General features: G+C 38.3%; 1 protein-coding gene across 2 annotated transcripts in view; it reads right to left on the reverse strand.

Annotated features, from left to right (window-relative positions):
- Window positions 1–23,359, reverse strand: part of FREM2 (FRAS1 related extracellular matrix 2) — a 186,604-nt gene that overhangs the window by 156,590 nt on the left and 6,655 nt on the right. For both annotated transcript variants that reach the window (XM_032314782.1, XM_032314781.1), the window contains exon 2: window positions 19,535–19,624. In XM_032314782.1, the coding sequence (XP_032170673.1) occupies window positions 19,535–19,624 (90 nt within the window). The remainder of the gene's footprint in view (window positions 1–19,534; window positions 19,625–23,359) is intronic.

Here is a 23,359-nt window from a genome sequence, read left to right on the forward strand (position 1 = left end):
ATCCTACTGATGAAAACTCACTGTAATAGTCTTTCAAGTAGTAAAATGGGAATGTTTTTAAGGAAAAACTCTTAACTTCCTACATATTTATCAATATAAGGATTTACCAATCTTCATCTGAAAGATCATTTTCTCAAGTGAAGCTTAAGTCCCATAAATTTAGAAATAATATCTAACCTAGTCTCCCCTTATCTAATAATCAGTTTCAACACCCTTGACAATGGCCATTTAGTTGACTAGAATGCTTCTATTCACAGGAAGATTAGGACAACAGGACAGCTCAGGAGTAACTGCAGGGAGCTCATCATAGCTAGCCTAGCTAATTGTATCTTTCTTCTCTTTCCACGCTTTAGCTGTGGTTCCAAACTTAAGGAATTTAAAGTCATTTAGAACAAAAGCTCTCTTTACCTGGATGCACACAACTCGAAACACATAAAAAGAGAATCTCGATAAAACTTGTGTGCATACGCGTGTGTAAGTGTGCGCATGCGCAGGTTTGCAGACACATGTTGGGAGATCAAAAAAGAGCATATACAATTCCTGACCCAATGAGAGTGGGTGTGAGGAAGAGGGGTCGGAGAAGTAAGATGCAAAAGAAGATTTCAAAAAAAAAATGAAAAAATATTTATTATAATGAAAATATTCTGTGTTGATGTTCTGATGGTTATGTGGTATAGGAGTAGCTGGATGCAAACTGTTAAGAACTTATGTATTAGTTTCCTAAGTAAATTTCTAAAAAATCTGAATGAGGTTGATGCACAATGTTACATTAGCCTGTGTATGACATAGTGATATGACAACATGTCACGCTATGCTCAACACAAGTAAAGCTACCATCTGTCACCATACAACACGATTACAATACCACCATCGAATATATTCTTCTCTCTTTCCTGTGCCTTTTATTCCTATGGCTTATTCGCCTGTATCTGCCACTCCCTTTGACCCATTTTGCCCATCACTCCCACGCCATTCCCTCTGGCAATCATCAGTTTGTTCTCTGTATTTATAGGTTGATTCTGCTTCTTGTTTGTTTCTTCATTTGTTCTGTTTTTTAGATTTTCCACATATAAGTGAAGTCACATGGCATTTGTCTTTTTCAGTCTTAGTTATTTCACTTATGCATCATTTCTGATTGAAAATAGCAAAGCATATTGTACAAACTGCTAATAGAACGGATCACAGAAAAACAGAAAAAGCTGGTAGGGCAGGAAAAGATAGCAGATTTATAATGGTCTTTGACATGAGCAAGAAAAGGAGCCTTCCACATATCCCCATCATGTGGAAAGAGCTTGTTTTTAGGTTTCTTAGCTACCCATTCACCCCAGTTCATCAGAAAGGAGGAAATGGGGCACATTTCCTCAGTGTCTTCTCCACTGTTTTAAAAGAAATCATTCCCCTGTGCTTAATACTCTGTCTTCAATCAACACTTAATTTACTATGTAACTTTGGAACTCAACAACAAAAAAAATTTTTTTTAAGATTTTATTTATTTCTTTGACAGAGAGAGAGATCACAAGTAGACAGACCAGAAGGCAGAGAGAGAGAGGGGGGAAACAGGCTCCTGCTGAGCAGAGAGCCCGATGCAGTGCTTGATCTTAGGACCCTGAGATCATGACTGGAGCCAAAGGTAAAGGCTTAACCCACTGAGCCACCCAGGTGCCCCTGGAACTCAAAAATTCTAAGCACAAATCATTTCAAGTAAGACTATATTCATGTGGCACTTTATAGTTCAGAACAAATTTTCACTGATATTACTTAAGTTAAACTTAGACTAAGGTTACATTAATTTAACTTAACGCAAAAGATATTTTTGTCCATATATTGGAAACTGCAGAGTAGAAAAAGTAAGGGATTTCACCAAAGTTACAGATAACACATGACCAAGATGGGATTTAAAGTTGTTCTCTGAACTCTAGGTCTTGAATTCTCTCTACAAATACCATGGATCTTGAAATATAAATGTCTCTAAGTCAATTAGCAGGGGTATTCTGGACACTTAAATAGCACAGTTTTGTGGAAAATAAATGGCCTCGTACTTTTTAAAAAAACCACTTGGTCCATTAGAAGTAATTGTTGGCAGATTTAAAAAATATGATTAAGACTAGAATCAAATCTGGGCTACTAGACTTATAGACTCTCCTGCCAAATCTCGCTGTCTAGAGGGCTGTAATATATTCTATGAGAGGAGACACCAGAGTGTCTCACCAGTGAGGTTATTATTTTAGACCAGACAATTCTTCACTGTATGAGGCTGTCCTATGCACTGTAGGATGTTTAGCAACATGTCTCTAGCTTTTCTGCCCTCTAGATGCCAGTAGCATTTTCCCCACCCCAATTTGCTAAATGTCTCCAAAACAAAAATGTCTCCAAACATTGCCAAATATCTTCTCAAGGACAAAACTGTCCACAGTTGAGAATCACTGATCTAGACAGGGGAAGAAGAGTTTGTTTTGGGAAAAAATGATCTGAAAAGTTTCATAGACATTAAGACAGGAGTGATCCTTTAAAGATAAGTAGAGCAGGTCACCTGGGTGGCTCAGTTGGTTAAGTGTCTGACTCTTGGTTTCAGCTCCGGTCATGATCTTAGGGTCATGAGACTGAGCCCCACATGGGCTCTGTACATACCTGGAAGTCTGCTTGAAATTCTCTCTGTCCCTCTCCCTCTGCCCCTCCCCTGTCCCTCTAAAATAAATAAATAAATCTTTAAAGGTTAAGTAAAGAAACATGAAGTCATACTGTAAGGTAAACAGGTGGAGAATCAAAAGGGGTTTGTCTATGGCGCCATAGACTGGCTGACTATAATTGCATAACCTATAGCACAATCAGTAGGTCAGTAGTCAGTAGGTAAAGGAAGAAAAGTGAAGGTTTTGAGCAGGTGAATAATAAAAAATGATGGCAAGAAAAAATACATCAATAATAATATACATCATGGATTCATTACTTTCTATGTCTACCTTCTTTGTATCAAGTAGTTCCTGTACTACTGTTGGGAGACCACTCCATCAAAATCATGATCTCATTTTTACAGATAGGAAACCGAAGCTTAAAGGACTTGACGCTTAACAAAGGCAAGCTTACCAGACTTGCCTGCCCTCACTCTGGCAACAGGTGGCAAAGCTAAGAGCTGGACCCAAGTTTTCTGAGTCCAAATCCAGGATGGACTCTAAGTCCCATTCAACTACAAATGCAGAGACTTCCTCCATGAAGCATTTTGTTCAGGAGGAACTTGCAGGTGGGGAGACTGGAGAGGGGAGGTGGGCCAAAAATGACCAGAATGATTCAGCAACTCCTGGTACTCGAGTGATGCCCACAGAAGGCACAGAAAGGGTCCAAGAAGAGTGTGCAAATGAAAAACAGCAGGTTGTGAGGCCTGGTTAGGTGGAAGATGGGGGAGGAAAGTTACAAGAGGTTCAGATGATTGAGAAGACAGATGCACCACTTAAAGAAGTGGGGACGACAGATGAACAGCCTCTGATAAAGCTGTCTTAATTTCTAAGAATGAAGTGCTGAATTCGGTTACCACTGAGAAGTAATTCAGAATTTAATAAAACATTTCTTATCTTATTGTTTAAGAGGATGATTTTGGAACCAGTTGCAGGAAAACATTACTGACTTATTAAAGTATAAAACTCATTCCCAAATAAGAGTACCAGGACCGCACTCGAGACGTGTGTGTGTGTGTGTGTATGTGTGTGTGTGTGTGTGTGTAACTGCTGGCCTCAAGTAACTGATGGGATAAAAACAGGAATGTATAAAAATTGCTCTCTGAATTCTAATGAATAAAGGTATACTACATGATAATTAAAATACTAAAAGGGTGTCTATATGGTATATTATCCTTGAGGAAAAAATAGAAATATGGCAGAAACTGTATTAAATTACTCTTATTGACTTACAAAAAAACAAAAACAAAAATAAAACCACTTGGGCCAACTAACAGTATCACCAGGGATTAAGCAACTACCTAACAAGTCAGAACCATGTTTTTCCTAGAACACTGCAGAAGAGCCCTTAACCACAGCCAGTGTATGTATACCCTGTCTGCCCTGTGGTTTCTGATTCCTAAATTCAGTTTCAGAAATACACCACTGTATTTAAAACTGTGGTTACTGGGGCGCCTGGGTGGCTCAGTGGGTTAAGCCGCTGCCTTCGGCTCAGGTCATGATCTCAGGGTCTGGGATCGAGTCCCGCATCGGGCTCTCTGCTCAGCAGGGAGCCTGCTTCCTTCTCTCTCTCTCTCTGCCTCCCTCTCAGTGTACTTGTAATTTCTCTCTGTCAAATAAATAAATAAAATCTTTAAAAAAAAAAAACTGTGGTTACTGTGGATTATTTGCGAATAGTAGTAACAAAGTGTCGAATGCTCTTTTTAATCCATGTTTTGTAATTACATGGATTCAGTTCACTTCAATTTTTTATAGAAAAAACTGCTTTAAAAACTCTAAAGTGATTTTAAATTTTTTAAGTAAGTGGTAAGACTTCTCAAAACTATCTGCACCTGAATATAATAAAATCGTGATTTCATTAACACATTAAAACTTTGGGAATTTTCTTTTCTTTCTTCTTCTTGAGAGAGAGAGAGAGAGAGAGAAGAGGGTAAGGGGAAAATGAAGAGAGAGAGAGAGAGAAAAAAAAAAACAAACACATCTTAGGCAGGCTCCAGGCCCAGTGCATAGCCCAAAGCAGGGCTTGATATCACAACCCTGAGATCATGACCTTAACCAAAATCAAGAGTTGGATGCTTAACAGACTGAGTCACCCAGGTGCCCTGGGAATTTTTCTATTTAAAAGGCAATCCTGGGATGCCTGGGTGGCTCAGTTGGTTAAGCGGCTGCCTTTGGCTCAGGTCATGATCCCAGCATCCTGGAATCGAGTCCCATATCCGGCTCCTTGCTCGGCAAGGAACCTGCTTCTCCCTCTGTCTCTGCCTGCCTCTCCGCCTACTTGTGATTTCTCTCTCTCTCTCTCTCTCTCTCTCTCTGACAAATAAATAAATAAAATCTTAAAAAAAAAAAGGGCAATCCTTTCTCTGAAACCTCAAAATCAAATGCTATATAGTATCTATAATTTGGAAGGCTACAAACGGATGGTCTTCACCACATTTTGCCACATAAATTTGTAGAGTGAATATTTAGTCAAGCAGGTGAAAATAGAGACTCAAAGATGGATATCTTGAAAAAATTACTTATTTTTGACATTTTAAGGTAATTTACCAAGGTCATTTATTTAGAAGAATCTCTAATATAAAGTGCTTGATAATCCATTTTATCTCTTACAGCGTTACTTTTCTCCCAAATTAAATGAATTAGATATCAGATGTCATTTAATTGACTGGATGTCTTTTTTATGAATTTATGGTGACTTCTACCACATATAGACTTGAGGTGGGCTTGGACATGGGGACGGGCAGGGAAAGGGCTAGTGGTTGTCTCAGTTTTGTTAAAGTCATGTAGCAGAAGGGGGATTGAAATGAGTCTATTGAGGTAGGGTATAAACTCATCCCATTCTCAATGGTGTCTTAACATAAATCATAAAAGATCCAGCATGCTTATTATAATAAGTGAGTCAAAGAAATTTCAGCATCTACAAATGCTGAAATATCTAAAAGCCAGATCTCTAACCTAGAAACATATTCATAGGAAGAGAAACTCCATATTATAATAAGTAAGGCAGAGTTCGATGTCACCTTAAAATTCTATGCTAAGGATATTGGAAAAGCGTATGTTTGTATACACCTATGTGTGTTTGAAAGGTATTTAAAACACCTGCTTCCATTTGTTTTACATAAGACGATTCTAGTTTCCTTTAGATTCCTGTCCTCACTGCTGAAATAATTGCACATACCACCCGAAGAGAAAGTAGAAACCAGTTATTTATATCTACCATTTATTCATGGCTTTACTCTTCAAATATTTATTGACCTCCTACTAAGTACTACCTGGAGACAGAGCACTGGACAAGGAGTTATATATGAAGCAGCTCCCACCATGGAGAAGCTTTATAAACACAAATGTATACAAAGAGCTGCAGCACAAAGTGGTCCGTTCCGAGCTGCTATATACCAATGGCTAAGATGGAGGAGGCCAACTGTACTGATTAATAGATAGACAGAAAGATTAAAACTTTGCAGGATCAGGATTTAAACCCCCCAAACCTTGAAGAGCTCATATTGTTAACCAACATATTACACTGTCTCTCACTGGTCCTAAAATATTACATCCCAACAACTTTGCTCTCTAGCAAATAATTTTTATAACTTGGTCTATAAATAGTGATGTTGAATATATAAGAGTGTTCTAGATTTTTAAGTCTTAGAAATAATTTGGATGTCACTGATTAATTCAAGAAAATCTGGGTGTAGATTTAACACCATGAATAGTATCACTGATGTTTAGAGCAATTTTCTACTAACTGGAATTACCACCCTGTTGGCAAGGACCAGTTTAAGGGCTAAGTCATCGTAATTTTGAGCCCAAGTCAACTCATGGCCCAAGGATATCTTTAAGTTTGTGAAAGCTACTTTAAGTAAAAGGTGACCTCAAAATAAAATATATTTACATTATCAGTTATAACTGTACTATAATGATACACTTGTAAGCCCTTTTAAACATATATTTTATACTGCATAGTATATTAACAATCTTATACAGTATATTATTTATGTTGCCACATCTATCACTTGGCAAACAATTTTATATATAGACTGTATATATATATATAAGCATACACATTCATAACTATGTGTATATATACTGTATATGTATTTATCTGTATATGTGTGTGTATATATAACTTTGTATGTATCAATTGAAAAAATTTAAATTTCTATACAGATTGATACATGGATCTATACATAAACATTTTGAATATCATCCCTGAATATAAATCTGAGTAGTTATGGAAACGCAGAGGCAGTGATGCCTGACCCTAAGGACATGAGTAGAAGAAATCAGGGAGAAACTGCTCTCTGGACTGAATCTCTCGCAGAGGCAACAGAAAGAGAAAGAAAAGGCAGGGCCCATGAACTCGCACAGCATGTGTGTGGCTCCTGAGCAGGAGGCGCCACTGGAGGATGGGTCACGCCCAGTGTGTACATCAAGAAGGGTCTGAATTTTTTCCAGTGCTTAACAAGACACCATCTGCGAGCTGGAAAATAAAGATGGGATCAGATTTGAATGCCAGGAATTCAACTGTGGCAGCAGAGAGGAAGATAGAAGTTTGTTTTTTGTTTTTAAAAGGCAATTAAAAAATCACATTTGTATTTTTGGGTAACTATGGAAATGGTATATCGATCAGAGGAGAAAGTCTCGAAAGATAAAGAAATTCATTAGGATGGGGCGCCTGGGTGGCTCAGTGGGTTAAGCCTCTGCCTTAGGCTCAGGTTGCGATCTCAGGGTCCTGGGATTGGGCCCCGCGTCAGGTTCCCTGCTTGTTGGAGAGTCTCTCTCTGTCTGCCTGCTTGTGATCTCTCTCTGTCAAATAAATAAATAAAATCTTAAAAGAAGAAGAAGAAGAAGAAGAAGAAGAAGAAGAAGGAGGAGGAGGAGAAGGAGAAGAAGAAGAAGAAGAAATTCATTAGAAAAATCACATTAGGAAAAATTTATTCATTCACTCGATAAATAGTTCTTAAGAGCATCTATGTGAGCCAGGCATTGAGGCGACATCAATGAAAAGCAAACATAAGAATTCCCGGTTCTCACAGATAGCGTATTACACTACAGTGGGGGAAATGGCTAACATTAATAGGGCACTTACTCCCTGCTGGTCCTTATTTTTAAGCGTTTTACATCTATTCAGCCATTTAAGATAAACTTTGATGGGGTTCTAACAGGAAAAACAGGAATGAAGTTAATGAAGGAATCTGATTCAACAGGAATTCAGGAAGCCGGTAAAATTAGCCGGATTTAGTAACCGGATGGACATGCATGGTAAAACAGAATGACTCTTGAGGTTTAGATCACAAGGGTAATTGTTTCTTGATGGTTAAAAACAATTTCTGAAATGGTTATATGTACCCCACCTTACTTAATTTTTATAGCAAGGATGCAATACCCTTTACTTGGGGCTATTTCTACATAAAATCAAGAAAGAGGAGAATTATGGGAACACAGAATGGTTCTTTTCTGTCTCCTGCATTTCTGAAGTCTACTGACCAGTTTTACCACTTTATTTTCAATTTCTGAAGTGGCTCTCTTGAGCTAAGCTCAAGAACACTGTTTTCTGTGTTCTCAACTCATGCCTCTAACAGTCATAGAAGTGGAGTTAAATGTAGCTGGTGGGGGCATTACTAAGATGAAATAATTAAACCTTTCTGAATTGAGCTAACCAGCAAGGGAAAAAAAAAATAAGAAAAATGAAGAGCAGGTACTTCTGCTTTCTCAGCTTGGAAGAATGTAGTCAGAGCTCTCTCGAAACAAAAAGAAAGAGAATTGTGTCTTGGCTTCCTTCATCAAACACTATTTCCTTCATCAAATGCTCCCAGCTTAGTTCAAAATTAACATGAAGAATAAAAAAATAGTGTTAAATTGAAAACCAAACATAGCTATAAGAACTTTTTCTTCATCTTTTTCTCTTGATTTCTTGGTACCAACGATATTGATACCTTTTGCAAAAAGTAAATATTATGTTGAACAGTTCCTAGCCAGGACTGAATAACTCATTTTGGAAACTTCTACTATACCAGCACTGTAAGAATTCTAAATGTAAACATATGAAGCTACATTGTTTCCTTAACATGGCATTTATTCCTTCAGTGAAAAATTACCTATACACAGCTTCTTGGCAATTGACTTTTGATTCTTAGGGGCAGAACCAGATTTATAAATTGATAATTTCATTAAGTTTACACCAATTGTTCCAGAACAGAATATTTAAGAAAATTATTTTTTTCTCATTTACCCAAACAGTTTTACTCTTAGGAAATGTACATTCAGATATCAATCTATACTTGTGAACCAAGAACAAAGACTTGTATTTATTTGTGTGTGTGCCTCACTCTCTCACTACTTTTTCACAAAGTTAAACCTCACTAAATTTCATTTTTTCCTTATTTGCAATCAAGATTAGGTATGACATTTGCCCCTTTGACCTCAGTGGATAATTATAGAAAGCCACATGGCTTTAACACTTATTTTATTTATCAGTGTTTTCAGCGGTTATGGCTCAGTGTATTAGATTTGCAGTCGAAAGTATCATTTGAGCCTCACATTTGCTAAACCCAGATGTTTCAGAGTACTGTATTTTTTTTTAACCAAAGCTAGTTACTATACTTAACCTTCAAGTCTATAAAATTTACACTTCTAGTTAATAAAAAGAAATAAAACATATAAACTGAGCGCGCGCGCGCGCGAGAGAGAGTACTTTATATTTCCGTTATTTGACCACAGGGCAAAGTCTTTATTATTAGCTTAATGAAAAATTTTTGTTTAGCTCCTTGCTAATGGCAAAATGACTTTGGAAGCATTGTTAGCCTTTACACTCAGTGCTGCAGAAGCAGTCCCCATTCCTCCACTTGCATCCCTGCCTTATCCCATCTTTCTACCAAAAACAAAGTCAAACGTTCCAAACAGCTGCTGTGGGAAAGACAAGAGAGGGGAAGAAGAAAGAAGAGGAGAGAAGGAGAAATGGGAGAGGGGAAATAAGCAAGATATGAAAGAAAAATGGGAAGAAGAAGAAAAATGAGAGGTAACCTCGAAAGCCCGTTAGCTACCTGCACAGTCATTACTCGGAGGCAGGAAGTGCGCTGGGTGAATGATCCCATTTTTGTGAATTATCTTACTTAAGCTTCAAAAAGAACCTCGTTACCTAGAGCACTACTATTGGCCCACTTGGCAAATGACACCGAGGCTAAGAAGACTCCCTTAGTGAGCTTAGGTTCACATGGCTTTTTCGGCAAAAGGCAGAAGCAATATTTGCTCCAGTTCTAATTCCAAAGGCTGTGCTCCTAACTCCTCCGATGGACAGGAAGAGAAGCAGGGTCAATAGGCTGACCTTCCTGTATACACATTTCAAAGTAAGGCATCTCATAATTAGTATGTTCGAAATGGCCTCCTCATTTCCTCTCTGAAACCTTTTCTGTGCCCCTCTCCCTACCAAGCCTTTTCCAGCACCACCACTCTCCTCTGGCCAAGAAACCCAGAATCATGCTTATGTTCCCATTTTCCCTCATAATCCAATCTGTCATTAAGTCCTACAGATTGAGATCCAAAATTATATCAAACCTGTCCTCTTCTTTCTGTCTCACATCTGTCTTACTGCACCAGTCACATACAGGTCTCTCTGTTTCCTCCTTGTCTCTTTCCCTGAATCCTCTAAGGCTGCAAGAGTCAGCTTCGCAAAATGTAAATTAGACCATGTCACTCCTTTGCTTTAATACAATTTGGGGGTGAGGGGGAGTTCCTTTTGCCTCAGAACAAAATCTAAATCCCTGTGCTGGCTTATAATGTTCTATACCATCGGGCCCCAGTCTCTCTCTCCAGCATCACCTCATGTGGCACTCTGCTTTGTTAACTGAGTTCCAGGCAGGCGGACACTTCCGGTCACCTGAACACACAGAGCTCAATGCCTTTGCACGTGCTTCCTCCCCAGCTTGGAACATTTCTCCATCCCTTCTTCCCATGGTGGCTTCATGTTATCCTAAGTCTAAGCTCAAATATCACCCTTTAGAAACCATGCCTGACAGCTGCACCTCTATCTCAGATTTAATGATAACCTCCCTAATACCTTAAACACTGTGTAAGTGTTTTATTTGTCTACTATTTTATCATCTGAGCCTATAGGAACCACAGGTCAAAGATCACAACTGTTATGGTCATCACTGTTTTCCCAGAATCCAGTAGATATCTGAAATATAGTGGGTGCTCCAAAAATGCTTGTTGAATAATTTCCATAAGCAAATGAATAGAGAACCACTTTATAGCAAGTAAGTTTTGCCAGAGAAACTCTGACCCTTCTCCTACATTACATTCTAATTCTCTTTGGACTGGCATAGGTTCTAGCAAATACAGAATCATTCCACTTACAACTACATACTAGAGCACTGACCACCACCTTCTCTTTCGCACAGCCACCCAGAGCACACTCAAACAGAAAGAATGGGAATATTACTGAGTTATGTAATATACACATCATATAAATATTTGATACAGATTATGGTGTTTTAATCACCTAAGAAAGATCTGCTTAGTTTTAAAAGGTGACAATCATTGGTTTTGAGAGTAAAAATAGAATGCTTCTAAGCCTCTAGAAACGTGACTAGTAAGGATTCATATTTATGAGAAGATTTAGCCATTTAAGAAAAATTTCCTCTATAGTAAAGCCAATAAAAATAGTATATTCACAGGAAATATAATTTTGGAATGAACCTAACGCATAGTAACTGGTAATATTTACTTTATACTTTTCTATTTAAAAGGTATATATTTTCTCACTGAGTGAAATAAGTCAAGCAGAGAGAGTCAATTATCATATAGTATCACTTATTTGTGGAGCATAAGGAATATCTCGGAAGACATGGGGAGATGGAGAGGAGAAGGGAGTTGAGGGAAATCGGAGGGGAAGATGAACCATGAGCGACTATGAACTCTGAAAAACAATCTGAAGGTTTTGAAGGGGCGGGGGGTGGGAAGTTAGGTGAGCCTGGTGGTGGGTATTATGCAGGGCACGGATTGCATGGAGCCCTGGGTGTGGTGCATAAACAATGAATTCTGGAACACTGAAAAGTAATTAAGAAAAGAAAAAAGAAAAAAAAGAACACAAATGAATCATCAAACATGAGTGTAATAATGAAGGAATGATCAAGAGATTCTTTCTCCTTCAATAAACAAAGGTATGTGCTTATAGAAAAAGACAAAAAAAAAAAAAAAAGGTATGTACTTTCTCTCATGGACACAGAACAGGTTCCTTACAGTCATGCTGCTAAAGGCAGGGCTCTGCTACGGAAGGACCCAGATGATTTGAACCATTCTAAACTGCTGGTTGAAAAGAGAAAGGCTTTCAAATGTTCAGCCACAGTAGCCAACAGCCCTTTCCAGGACCTGTATTCTAGTAGATCTTACGCTCTCTCACAGATTAGAAATATTTGTCTCAGTGCCTGACATTACTTCACCATCTTATTATAACTCCCTAAGGCCCTGGTATCTTTCCTTTGGTTCTCATGTCACTCGCAATTAATTTTATTGCCAAGAATGCTTGCTTTTTTCCTCTAAGCTGAATATGTCTGTATAATCTTTTAATGCTTGTCCTCAAACCTCGTTTTCCAACTTAATGCACTTACTTCTACTTTTCCAGCCCTTGTGCTCAATTCCAGCTAATTGTCAATAATGACTTTGCCTTAAACCCTGAGTTACTGGCCACTTTCAAGCAAAAATCTGTGCTCCTTCTAATAGAATGAAGAGCCTCCCATCTCCTTGTGTCTCAGTAGTCGGTCATCAAATAAGGAATAAAAATCTGAAAGCCTTGTCCTTAACTGACATTTTATATAAAGAACTGACTGGGCAGCTTCTCCAATTATGTCAAGATGCTATTTATATCTTTCAATAGCATATGAATTAAGGATCTTGGCGAATGAAAAAACTGGGCACCAAAAGACATAATCAAAGACAGAGGCAACAAATGTCTGGCTTTGGGCCAGACACGCTACAACGGCCAACACAGATATCATGTCTGAAGCCTCAGTTTTAACGCCAAACCAGAAGACGGCACTCTCTCCGACTGCATGCCCACGTCACATGGAAGTTCAAATGGGGAAGCACCAAACAGTTTTCACAATGGAGAGAAAAGGAGGGCTCGTCCTACTCAGTCTATCAAGCCAGATGGATGATCACATCTAATTCTTTCCGATGCCCGTCCAAAAAAAGGTCTTGGATCTGATACTGAGGGCTTGAATCTTAAACCCATACACAAGAAACTAATAAAAATTTATAGAATGACATTTTAACGGGGACCGAGGGTACTTCCTGCTAAAAAGAGCATTCTACTTCTCTACCTGGCATTATGTCTCTTATCACACAAGGCACAAAATTGGGGTAACTAAAAATACTTAAGGTAGTGGTGCTGACTTTAAAAATATATCGTTTAACAGAAAATTATCTATTACCATTAAATTTTAAAGGTGTACGATTGTTGATACAATACACTGGAAACTTTTTTTTTTTTTTCCCTGAAAAGAACTCTCTAAGAATGACGTGAGCTCCGAACTAGTGGTTACTGGGAATCTGAGAATCCCTTTGGTCTTCCGTCTACTTCACGGAAAGTTTCAAAGGAATTTCCACAGCAGTTGGTTTCATGTGTTTAAAAATGTGAAAGCTTTACTAAAAATCTTTCTTGGGCCACAGGGATTTAAGTTAATGCCAGGATAAGAGAATGTGCTAAAGGAATGCCAAGGTCCACTGGCAATTGTTGAGGAGTTTTTCTTAGAATATGATGTAATCGATCCTTACATAAAAAGGAAGCGCCTTTTCCCCATTTATCTGTTCATTCATTTTAATATTTGTTATATATTTACCCTGTTTACAACCCCAGGGAGGCCCTATGGTACAAAAATTAATAAGACCTTTTTGATTTGAAGGAGTTCCTTCTCTACTGATAGAGGTCTTCACATTAGCAAGTAACCAGAATACAACATTTTTGTAGATAAAGGTAGGGACACATGCACAAAGAAACAGCATTGCTAACTTTGTCATCACGATGCTGGGAGCAACTCTGGAGAGGAAATGTCACTTGAGCCAGGTGTTTTAAGAGTGATGAAGTTCATCAGGGTTGAGGGAGGGACACACCAGGAACAGTGGTGTGAGACCAGCTTTTGCCTCACAAGAAAGAGGCAGAAAAGTTCCTTTGAAAGAAGACCAAAAAGGGACAGAAGCACTTTCATGTTAGAATACTTTATAAGAAAATTACAGGGCATTAAAGGCTGAGATGAAATCAGAGAATATGTTCGATTAGGAGCAGGATAAAAGAATGCATGCTTTTGTCTTCTGCTAAAATTCTGGAGCACTAGAGGTCAAAAGGGATGTCTTCTCCAGGTCTATAGTATTTTTGTATTGAGTTCCCCTCAGGAAGATAGAAAGGGTGAAACTAAAAGAAATGGAAGATGGTTTTGCTGAATCCACAGGTCATTGGTATATGGCTCCTTAGCTGAAGCCAAGGATAACGACAGCACATTTCCCAACTTCAGAATTTGACCCTGTAAATTGTAACTTATAATTTAACTATATAGTAGATCACTGGCCCCAGAGTACCTCGGTGGATGGCCTTTTGATATATTATTTTCTTGTTCTTTAATGATATCCAAAAACTATACTTCAACACTAAATGTTCATTTTAAGAATTATACTATGACAGACTATAATTTAAAATTTTAAGAACTACATAACATTTTAAGATGTTTAAGGATGTTTCAGATGTTTACTAAAAAGCTTTTTCTATGTTTATTGGGCATTGGGAATAATTTCCAGGTTGCTGTTTGAGTACATGGTGACATGAATATGGTTGTAAGTTTTTGCTTCCATTGAGTTATGTCTTAAATGGATTATTACATCCTGCAGGACTCCAACTACTTATTCACAGATTTTTCCAAAGCCTTTTCTCTGTAACTTCATGCACATTAGGGAAGTGTACCTGTTTCATCAACACTCACATATTAAGTGTGTTTTTTTTTTAAGTTTCTTTGTAATTTCACTGATAAAACAAAAAAATGGTACTGTGAGGTTGATTTGTGTTTATTCAAGCTTTAGAAAGACTGAGTATCTTTCCACATATATTTTTTTAAAATGAATTACAGTATGATATTAGACAAGAATACTATAAATTTGAGTACATGGTGGACTTTAAAGACCTCTAAAATAAAAATTCACGCTATATAAGAGACATAACTTTTGCCTACGGACAAACAGGCATTCTCACCATTAAATATTCTTAAAACCTTGGTCAGGAGAACCCAGGAAACAACAAATTAACACTCCACTTTGCCTGTCCTGTGTAAGTATGAAAGCTACTGCTTGCAGAAAGAATCCTGGGATTCAAACTCGCTTCTGGTTGCCTGGTTACGAAACTTGAGGAAGGACAATTACCTGTTTCTGTGACTCAGTTTCCTCATCTGCCAAAAGGGAACAGTAATACTTTTGTTTGTTTTACTAAGCTGATAAGAATGCTATGAAGGCAAAACTGCATAAGTAATTATAAATCTTATGTAAGATATAAGGCCTAATTGAAAGAATCCTAAAATATAAGAATCTCTCTCTGCATGTGTACATGTGCTATATCAACCAACACTTATAAAATCCAAACACAGTAGCAATCCCTGAGGTAAAATCCTGACATTACCAATACTTCAAATAAAGTACTCTTCAGGGGGTTCCTGGGTGGCTCCGTGGGTTAAAGCTTCTGCCTTTGGCTCAGATCATGATCTCAGCGTCCCGTCCCGAGATTGAGCCCCACATCAGGCTCTCTGCTCAGCAGGGAGCCTGCTTCCTCCTCTCTCTCTGCCTGCCTCTCTGCCTACTTGTGATCTCTGCCTGTCAAATAAATAAATAAAATCTTTAAAAAAAAAAAAAAAGTACTCTTCAGTCCTGCCATTTGGTAACAGCCCCGAGCTAAAAAGAGGTAACTCTGTCCTAAGCACCATCCCCTTAGTAATGGGTGGTCCTAGTCCATCACTACATCCTAACAAGATTTCTGTGGCTAGCTAGTTTCTCATGATAATATAATTAAATCTGAAACAAGGTCTTTCAGCTCTCCACTTTCATAAATCTCTTCTTGACTCCTGAAAGTAAAAGTTATTATGTAGTTTTTTAGGTTGTTCAAGGATTACACTTGCTCCAGTAATTTCCTTAGTCACTGTCCTAAAAGCATTTTTTTTTTTAAAGATTTCAGCTATCCATTTGACAGAGAGAGAGAGAGAGAGAGAGAGACCACACAAGTAGAGGGAGCTGCAGGCTCCCCACTGAGCAGGGAGCCCAATGCGGGGTTCAATCCCAGGACCCTGGGATCATGACCTGAACGGAAGGCAGAGGCTTAATCAACTGAGTCACCCAGGTGTCAGGTGTCCCTCTAAAAGCACTCTTGGGGACTTGGAGAAGGTGAATTTTATGGATTGGAAAGAGAACTGGAATAGACAGTTCTTAATTTTAGGCCATGGTGCTGTAACTGGTTTCCCAGATGTGAAATATTGGAAGCATTTCACGTATTTCATGGAGATGGTTTATGGATATGCTTACTATCTTTGTATAAAAGAGATGATAACAAACTTGGTAACCAAACCCACTGGTCCAAGAAGTCTGTCATCACCTACATGGGAAGAATAAGTAACCATTGACAGAGGTCTGTTACCTCCTGGACAGATGATACATTCAGAGAGGTTACCTGGCTTTTCTGACACCTGGATCCCTCCAACTAAAAAACATGAATAATGTTTGTTCATAGGATTCAAGCACCTTCCATGATTTCAAAGACAGACATATCTTTGAGAAACGTCAGAATATATCATATATGTGTCTTCATAAACATATATTCTATTACATAAAATTTATGTAATTAAACATACAGATTTTGAAAATGAAGGTCCATATTACAGTCTATACAAAAATATTTTTCTAGAGCGTATTTTAAAAGAATTATGGTGTGTATTAACAAGATACATATAAATGAGATATATCTAATTTTATGGATCAAAAAAACTCTTAGTTTAAAATTATTTTTATGGAAAGGATGGATATCTTTATTTTCTTCCTCTTACCACAGATATTGGCAATATTCTTACTTCTGTGTGGCAAAATACCTCATCCTTCCCAGAGACATAATTTCATTCAAGATACTCTTTAAATAGTACTGCATTTCTCGTTCAAATGTTAGAGTATTTTACAAGACAGTGCAAAAATCCTTAAATAGTAAGTATCAGATTAAAACAATTTTGAGGTACATACATGAATTTTTATTTTTTAACCTTGCAGGCTTCTGTGTTTATTCTGCAGAGGGATGTTTCCTTATATCAGGTGAATTAAGATAGATTTTGTTCCATAGATAGTTTGTCAGAATCTGCCCGAGCCCCACAAGTAATGCCATGTTGGCGGTGAGAAGAAAGGTCAAGAACTGTTTCTCTGGAATGTTTCCCTCTCATGTGAAACTCCAGCTCTAAAAAAGCTCCCGAAAATGATGCATTTTCTATTTCCATAAACACAACCCTTTGATGTTCAGCCACATTTTCAGCAAACCAAAAAAAAAAAAACCCAGTCTCTTCAACTAGCCATTTCTCACTTAATATTTTGAAATATGATAGGGCATAATATTTTTTAAAGTTTAAGTACAAATCAAAATTTTAAAGGAAATGCAACCAGTCCATCCAGCTAAGAAAAGGAATGGGCAGAGTAACAGAGTGGCTCTGTGTCAGACTGGAAATGTAATAACGGAGGGGGGAAAGTACAATATTAAAAAAGCAAAACTACTATATCTTAGAATTATAACTATTTGATTTCAAACTTTTTTGGGTAATTTTAAAGAAAATCAGACTTTTGCTACTGAGATACTATATGTAGTCATTCTAAGTGACAAACCTGGTACCTTGAACCAATAATTTAGTCTATAAATTTTGATCTACTGGGGCGCCTGGGTAGCTCACTGGGTTAAGCCTCTGCCTTCAGCTAAGGTCATGATCCCAGGGTCCTGGGATCAAGCCCTGCATGGGGGGGGGGGGGTGTCTCTGCTCAGCGGGGAGCCTGCTTCCCCCTCTCCCTCTCTGCCAGCCTCTCTGCCTACTTGTGATCTTTCTCTGTCAAATAAATAAAATCTTAAAAAAAATTTTTGATCTACTACACAGATTTGAATTATTTCAGAGCTCTCCTCTAAAGTTTACTGACGGAAGACTTTCCCATTTGAGCATCAAGATTCAGTAAGCACGTTTTTCTTTATAAATCGGCTTCCTTCTTAGAAATCGGTTTCATACTGATTCCTTTTATCCATACATAAAATATTAAACTATGATTTGGTTACTATAAAAATAAAGGCGTCAAATTTACTAAACATCTGGCCTCTAGGGAAAATCAAATAGCCGAACCTCAATTAACATCATTTTTTGCCTCTCTGGCACGCGCCCAGCAGATGCCATTTTTTAGAGCTGTGATCACATTATGTTCAACGATATTTTAAACAAGTGCTATTTAATGCTTCACAAAACAGTGAAGGGAAGCATGTCATCTTTTTGAGATAGATGACATAATAGTGTACTTTTAAAAAAAACCATCATAAGAAAACAGATGACTAGATCCAAATCATTTGTTTTCTCCTTCCTTCATCTCTTACCCCCATATCCCCCTCCCACTTCCTGTGTCCTGTTCACACAACATATGTACTTCCTGAGGCTCTTTTGCTTCTCCTGAGAGAACAGAGACATCTTTATGATGACTCTAGAAGTGGCCCATTTTTCTTTCGGCATACTGCATTAGGAAGAGAGCCAAACAGAGGGTGAACAGCAATCAAGGCGTTGGGGGACAGTGACAATGACATTGTTCGGTCATAGCCTATTCTCTGCAGTATTCAAACTTCACTGAGGAAAATTTTATTTTATTATTTTTTTTTTAAGATTTTTATTTATTTATTTGACACAGAGAGAGAGATCGCAAGTAGGCAGAGAGGGAGGCAGAGAGAGAGAAAGGAGGAAGCAGGCTCCCCGCTGAGCAGAAAGCCTGATGCGGGGCTCGATTCCAGAACCCTGGGATCATGATCTGAGCTGAAGGCAGAGGCTTTTACCCACTGAGCCACCCAGGAACCCCTATTATTATTTTTTTTAAGATTGTGTTTATTTATTTGACAGAGAGAGAGAGAGCGCGCGCACAAGCAGGGGGAGCTGCAGGCAGGGGAGAAGCAGGCTCCCCACTGAGCAAGGAACCTGATTTGGGGCTCAATCTCAGGATGCTGGGATCATGACCTGAGCCGAAGGCAGATGCTTAACCGACGGAGCCACACAGGCCCCCACCGAGGAAAGTTTTAGCTAGATTGAGCCACAAAATCCTCCAAACTAAGAAAATCATTAGACATACTGAGATTGATAAGATAAAAAACACATTTACTTAGCACTGATTTCCTGATAAATGCAATTATTCAACAGCATGAGTCCATACAGCACCCAAGTACAAATCAGCAAAAGGCTCCCCCTCAGGGCAGACACATAGGGGTAGGCACATGGCTTGAGAGTGGAGCTGGGTGGATTCCAACATCCTCTTGCCCACCTCAAGCGGGCAGCATCAATTAGAACATATTCTGAACAACTGGACACGGGGATCCTATTTACATAGGTCTTTCTTTTAGTGCTTTGCAAATCCTAAGACAAAAATAATATAAGTGGAACATTTATCTATACTTGTTGCAGAGTAGTACTGTGTCAGATTAAGAAAGTAAGATTATCTAGTGGCAAATAAAAAATTCACTCAGTATAAATTCAGGTGAACAGAAAAGGATACTTGATATCGATTCTTTGTAGTGATGTCATCAAAGAACAACCAATAAAAGTCTCCTGGTTTATACTAACAGGAGAGTGAATACTTACCACCATCTTCAACTGTAAAATGGAACATATCACTTGTGGCATTGGCCCCATCTTTTAAAACGTAGCATATTTTCATGTCATCAATGTCAGCTAGAAAATAACCCAAGAACAAGATGATTCATTACTAAGGTGAGATTGGTGACTCATTACTTATGGTAAATCCGACTGGCTCTTCTCTGTAATCACGTTTAGGTTTCCTAATTCCAAGGGAAGCAGTGCTATCTGATTTCTCCTCTCTCTAAGCCCCTTGATTTCAGCTGTCCCACGGAAATCTGATCCCTTACCCAAATAGAGTGCAAGAGTTAGGTTATAATAATAGCAAGGTGTTGCCCCTCCCAATGTTATTTGCATGTTCATGCACCAAAGAAGTGACTGTCTAAATACAGAATGTCAGACTTCATGACAGGTGGAAAGGGAGATAGTCTGAGGCATGAAAGATTTCCTGACACTGCCAAAATCACACTCTTTTCCTCCCTAGAGGGTTGGCTCTCAGAGGAAAGAACATCCCTGCTCTCCTCTGGCTAACGTTTCTTACCTCATGCAATACACAACAGGCTGTTTTTAAGCTCTCCAGAGTTCGAAAAAAAAAAAAAATCAAGGTTATTTTACATCCCAAAGATTGAAATAACTGTCATGAGCCCAGAAAAGAATTAGAACAGAAAACATCTAACAAAACCTGAAACCTTTATTCATAGTGAAAAGCTATTCTGCCTCAGGAGCCCTCTTTCGTTTGCTTTCCAGCCCGGCTCTCAAATTTACCAGCACAGTTTGTTTTCAGTGATCGACGGACATACAACTTCAAAAATTCATTCATGCATTTTACCAATCCCTCTCCTAAATGATGCAATACAGACAACATAATAAACCAAGAACATCCTCTTCTGTGATGCTCGGCAGCATGATGTTATCGACCTGGGTCAAGCAGTAAGAAGTTATTTCCAAGGCTACATAAAATCAAGTTCACAGCTCAGAGTAGTTTCCCCAGTGGTACGTAATGTTTGTGTGTCTCGAGTGGGCTTTGCAGTTTTTCCATCCTCTAAGGGTTCTTTCTACTAAATTCATGCTATGAAGTCTGCCAGCATCATATATAAGAAAATGAATTTATGAAATAATAAGCTCAAGTGATGTGAGGTACTGGGATGACTCCATGATTTCTGTGACCCCATCTGACAGATGGGAAATGTACACGCTCCCTTGCCTCCTACAGTTCTGAAAGGTGACTTGCTTACAATCCGACATTTGAAAATCTGATTTAATAGTTAATGGTAACTTCCTGTAAAAGGGCTACTAACAGATGAAGCAAGTTCAAGACATATTCTCCCCCCTTAGCATTTTATTCCTAACTTTGCTCTAATTTCCCCAAATTTCTGCCTAGTGTCATTTGTATCTTTCTGCGTGGCTACCTCTCCTAGAAGGCGGAAAACTTCTGGGATTCCTTTTTCATCCTTTTTTTTTAATCTTTTTTTTCATCCAGTCCTTTGCTCAGGGTCTAATATTCAGTAACAGCTCAAATGTTTCTTAAAATGAAAGAGTCCAGAGGTCTGGTGGACCATACTCCAACCGCTACCTCCATGTGTGTGATGTTTTGACAGAGGTAAGGAGCAAAGCCCTTGCAGGCTCTTTACCTGTCTACTCCTACAACTCTGACCCCTTACAACCTTTTAATTCATCAGGAAAACTGTGCTCTAAGGGCACATCTTTAGCCTAAGGACAGTCTTCTGGTCATGTGGGGAAGACCTTTTTCCAAACTTCCCCATTCCCTCTTCAACTGTGTAAGAAAATCTAAAAGCTCGACCACAAAAAAAGAAAAATTCGTTAGTGTACCCAAACTCTGCATCGTTGTTTTCTTGCAAAAGCTATAGTATTTAGGAGACAGTTTTGCTGAAACAAATCACCTCTTCAAAAGTGATTTCTTAAAAATTTTTTTCTTTTTTTTTTTTTTAAAAGTGAACATGAATGCAATTAAGACATGCAGGTGTCAAATTTTCTGCCCATGTTAGGGCATGTAATATTGATAAGTTGGAGTAAACCAAAACCCTTTTCATTTTCTTTATAACTCAGTTAGTAATTCAAGGTTCAAAAAAGCGACTTCTAAAAAAATCTCAAATAAGTAAAGACTTTGATCATACCACTGTTATTCTATAGGAAACTCTAAAGCTATCAAAAACATCACAAATTATATATAAACACTCACTTCTTAAGGCACAGTAGTATTAGGAAGATCAAAACCTAGTAGCAAAAAAAGATCACTCCTTTCGGTAAACATCTAACAATTACCTGGATTTTCTTCTAATCACTGATCACACATCTGATTTATTTCAGTTCATGTGTACAAGCATTCCATGACTTTGGGTTTTTGTTTTAATGCTAAGTTCACTGACATGCCTGGCAACCACACCCTGGTTCAAACTCTTTGGGGGAAATTTCTGAAAGTGATCTGTAATGTATCTCTCAGAAGACATTATTGTGTACTTATTGTAGAGAAAACAGTCTGGGTCCTTGAGACAAGTGATTTAAGCCCGGGATGAAGACAGCAGGGGCACCCTGCCAAAGACACATCATTGAAATAATTTCTCTAATTTGTCTAATTCTACCTTGTTAAGTCTTCTAATAATAAAATTGGATGAGGTTTAGAAATTAATGAATTTTCTTTTCCTAGGGACCATTTAGTGAATTGGTTTGGGAACAAACTTCTTTGCCCATATATGGCTAACTTGACTTAACTCAGCGCACTGAAAACCCATCAAAATACAGCTCAGCTCATCCCTTCCGGATAACAGAAAAACAAAAACAGATCAAAGCTATTGTTGTCCTTACTCAAGCTCCTGCGTTCATTTCTCCTCAAGACTACAGCACAGTGGCTTGACAGTGGAGCTTCCCCATTTTCCCTCAGCCATCTTGTCTCCAGAAACAACCACCCTGAACCAAACTGTGGCCTCCACTTGCTCAGATGAGCACTCTGTGATGAATTACCAACAGTTTTCCTAGGCAGCGTTTGGGTTTTTATCGGAATGTGCTCATTTCTCTTATAACCTGAAAAATGTATCTTCACTTTTTATAATAAACTGCTACTCTATATTTACAAATGACCATAAAGACTAATAATAATAAAGGTGAGTCCATATTGGTGAGAGAGAGAGAGAGAGAGAACACGTGTGCACATGCAACAGCCTCCCTCTGAAATGGTATAATTTAGGGTTTGATATTTAAGATATAATATTCCAACATTATCAGCTGTCAGGCCTACTCCATAGACTTTAAGTTAAATCGTCTGCCTGTCTTCATTGACAAATTCGATGACAAAATTCATCAACAAATTCATCGACAAAAAAAAAAAAATTTTTTTTTTAATCCTTAATGTCAGATTACTTGTTTCAGGTCAGAGGAGCGATTTGAAATCACATTTTCTATCCTGTAATATATTCCTTTCATCCTCTTCACTTTCCATGCAAACAAACCAGTCTAAGATTGCACGGCATCTCTGTCCTCAGAAAGCCTTCACACAAAAGTTTCCCACTGGTCTGGCCTGACACTTGGCACTCTGAGGTTTTCCTGTCCCTGCAGGCCCTACAATATATTCAGGCTTTCGGCCAACAATCAGGAGGTTGGAGTTCAGGGCTATTTGCCAGCATCTAAAACAGAGAAGCAGTTCACTTTAACACTAAACTTCGCGACATCCGTTTATTAAAGCATTTGTTAGAGCCCAACACTGTTGAGGGAAAAGAACACCCCCACTGGGATGCCCCGAGGGTAAACTCCATCTCCACTCTCAGAGCCGACACAGGAGAGATCTAGTTTCCATCCTGACATGGTGAGATTTTCATG

Source organism: Mustela erminea, chromosome 15 (assembly GCF_009829155.1).
Source record: "Mustela erminea isolate mMusErm1 chromosome 15, mMusErm1.Pri, whole genome shotgun sequence".
Classification (NCBI taxonomy): domain Eukaryota; kingdom Metazoa; phylum Chordata; class Mammalia; order Carnivora; family Mustelidae; genus Mustela; species Mustela erminea.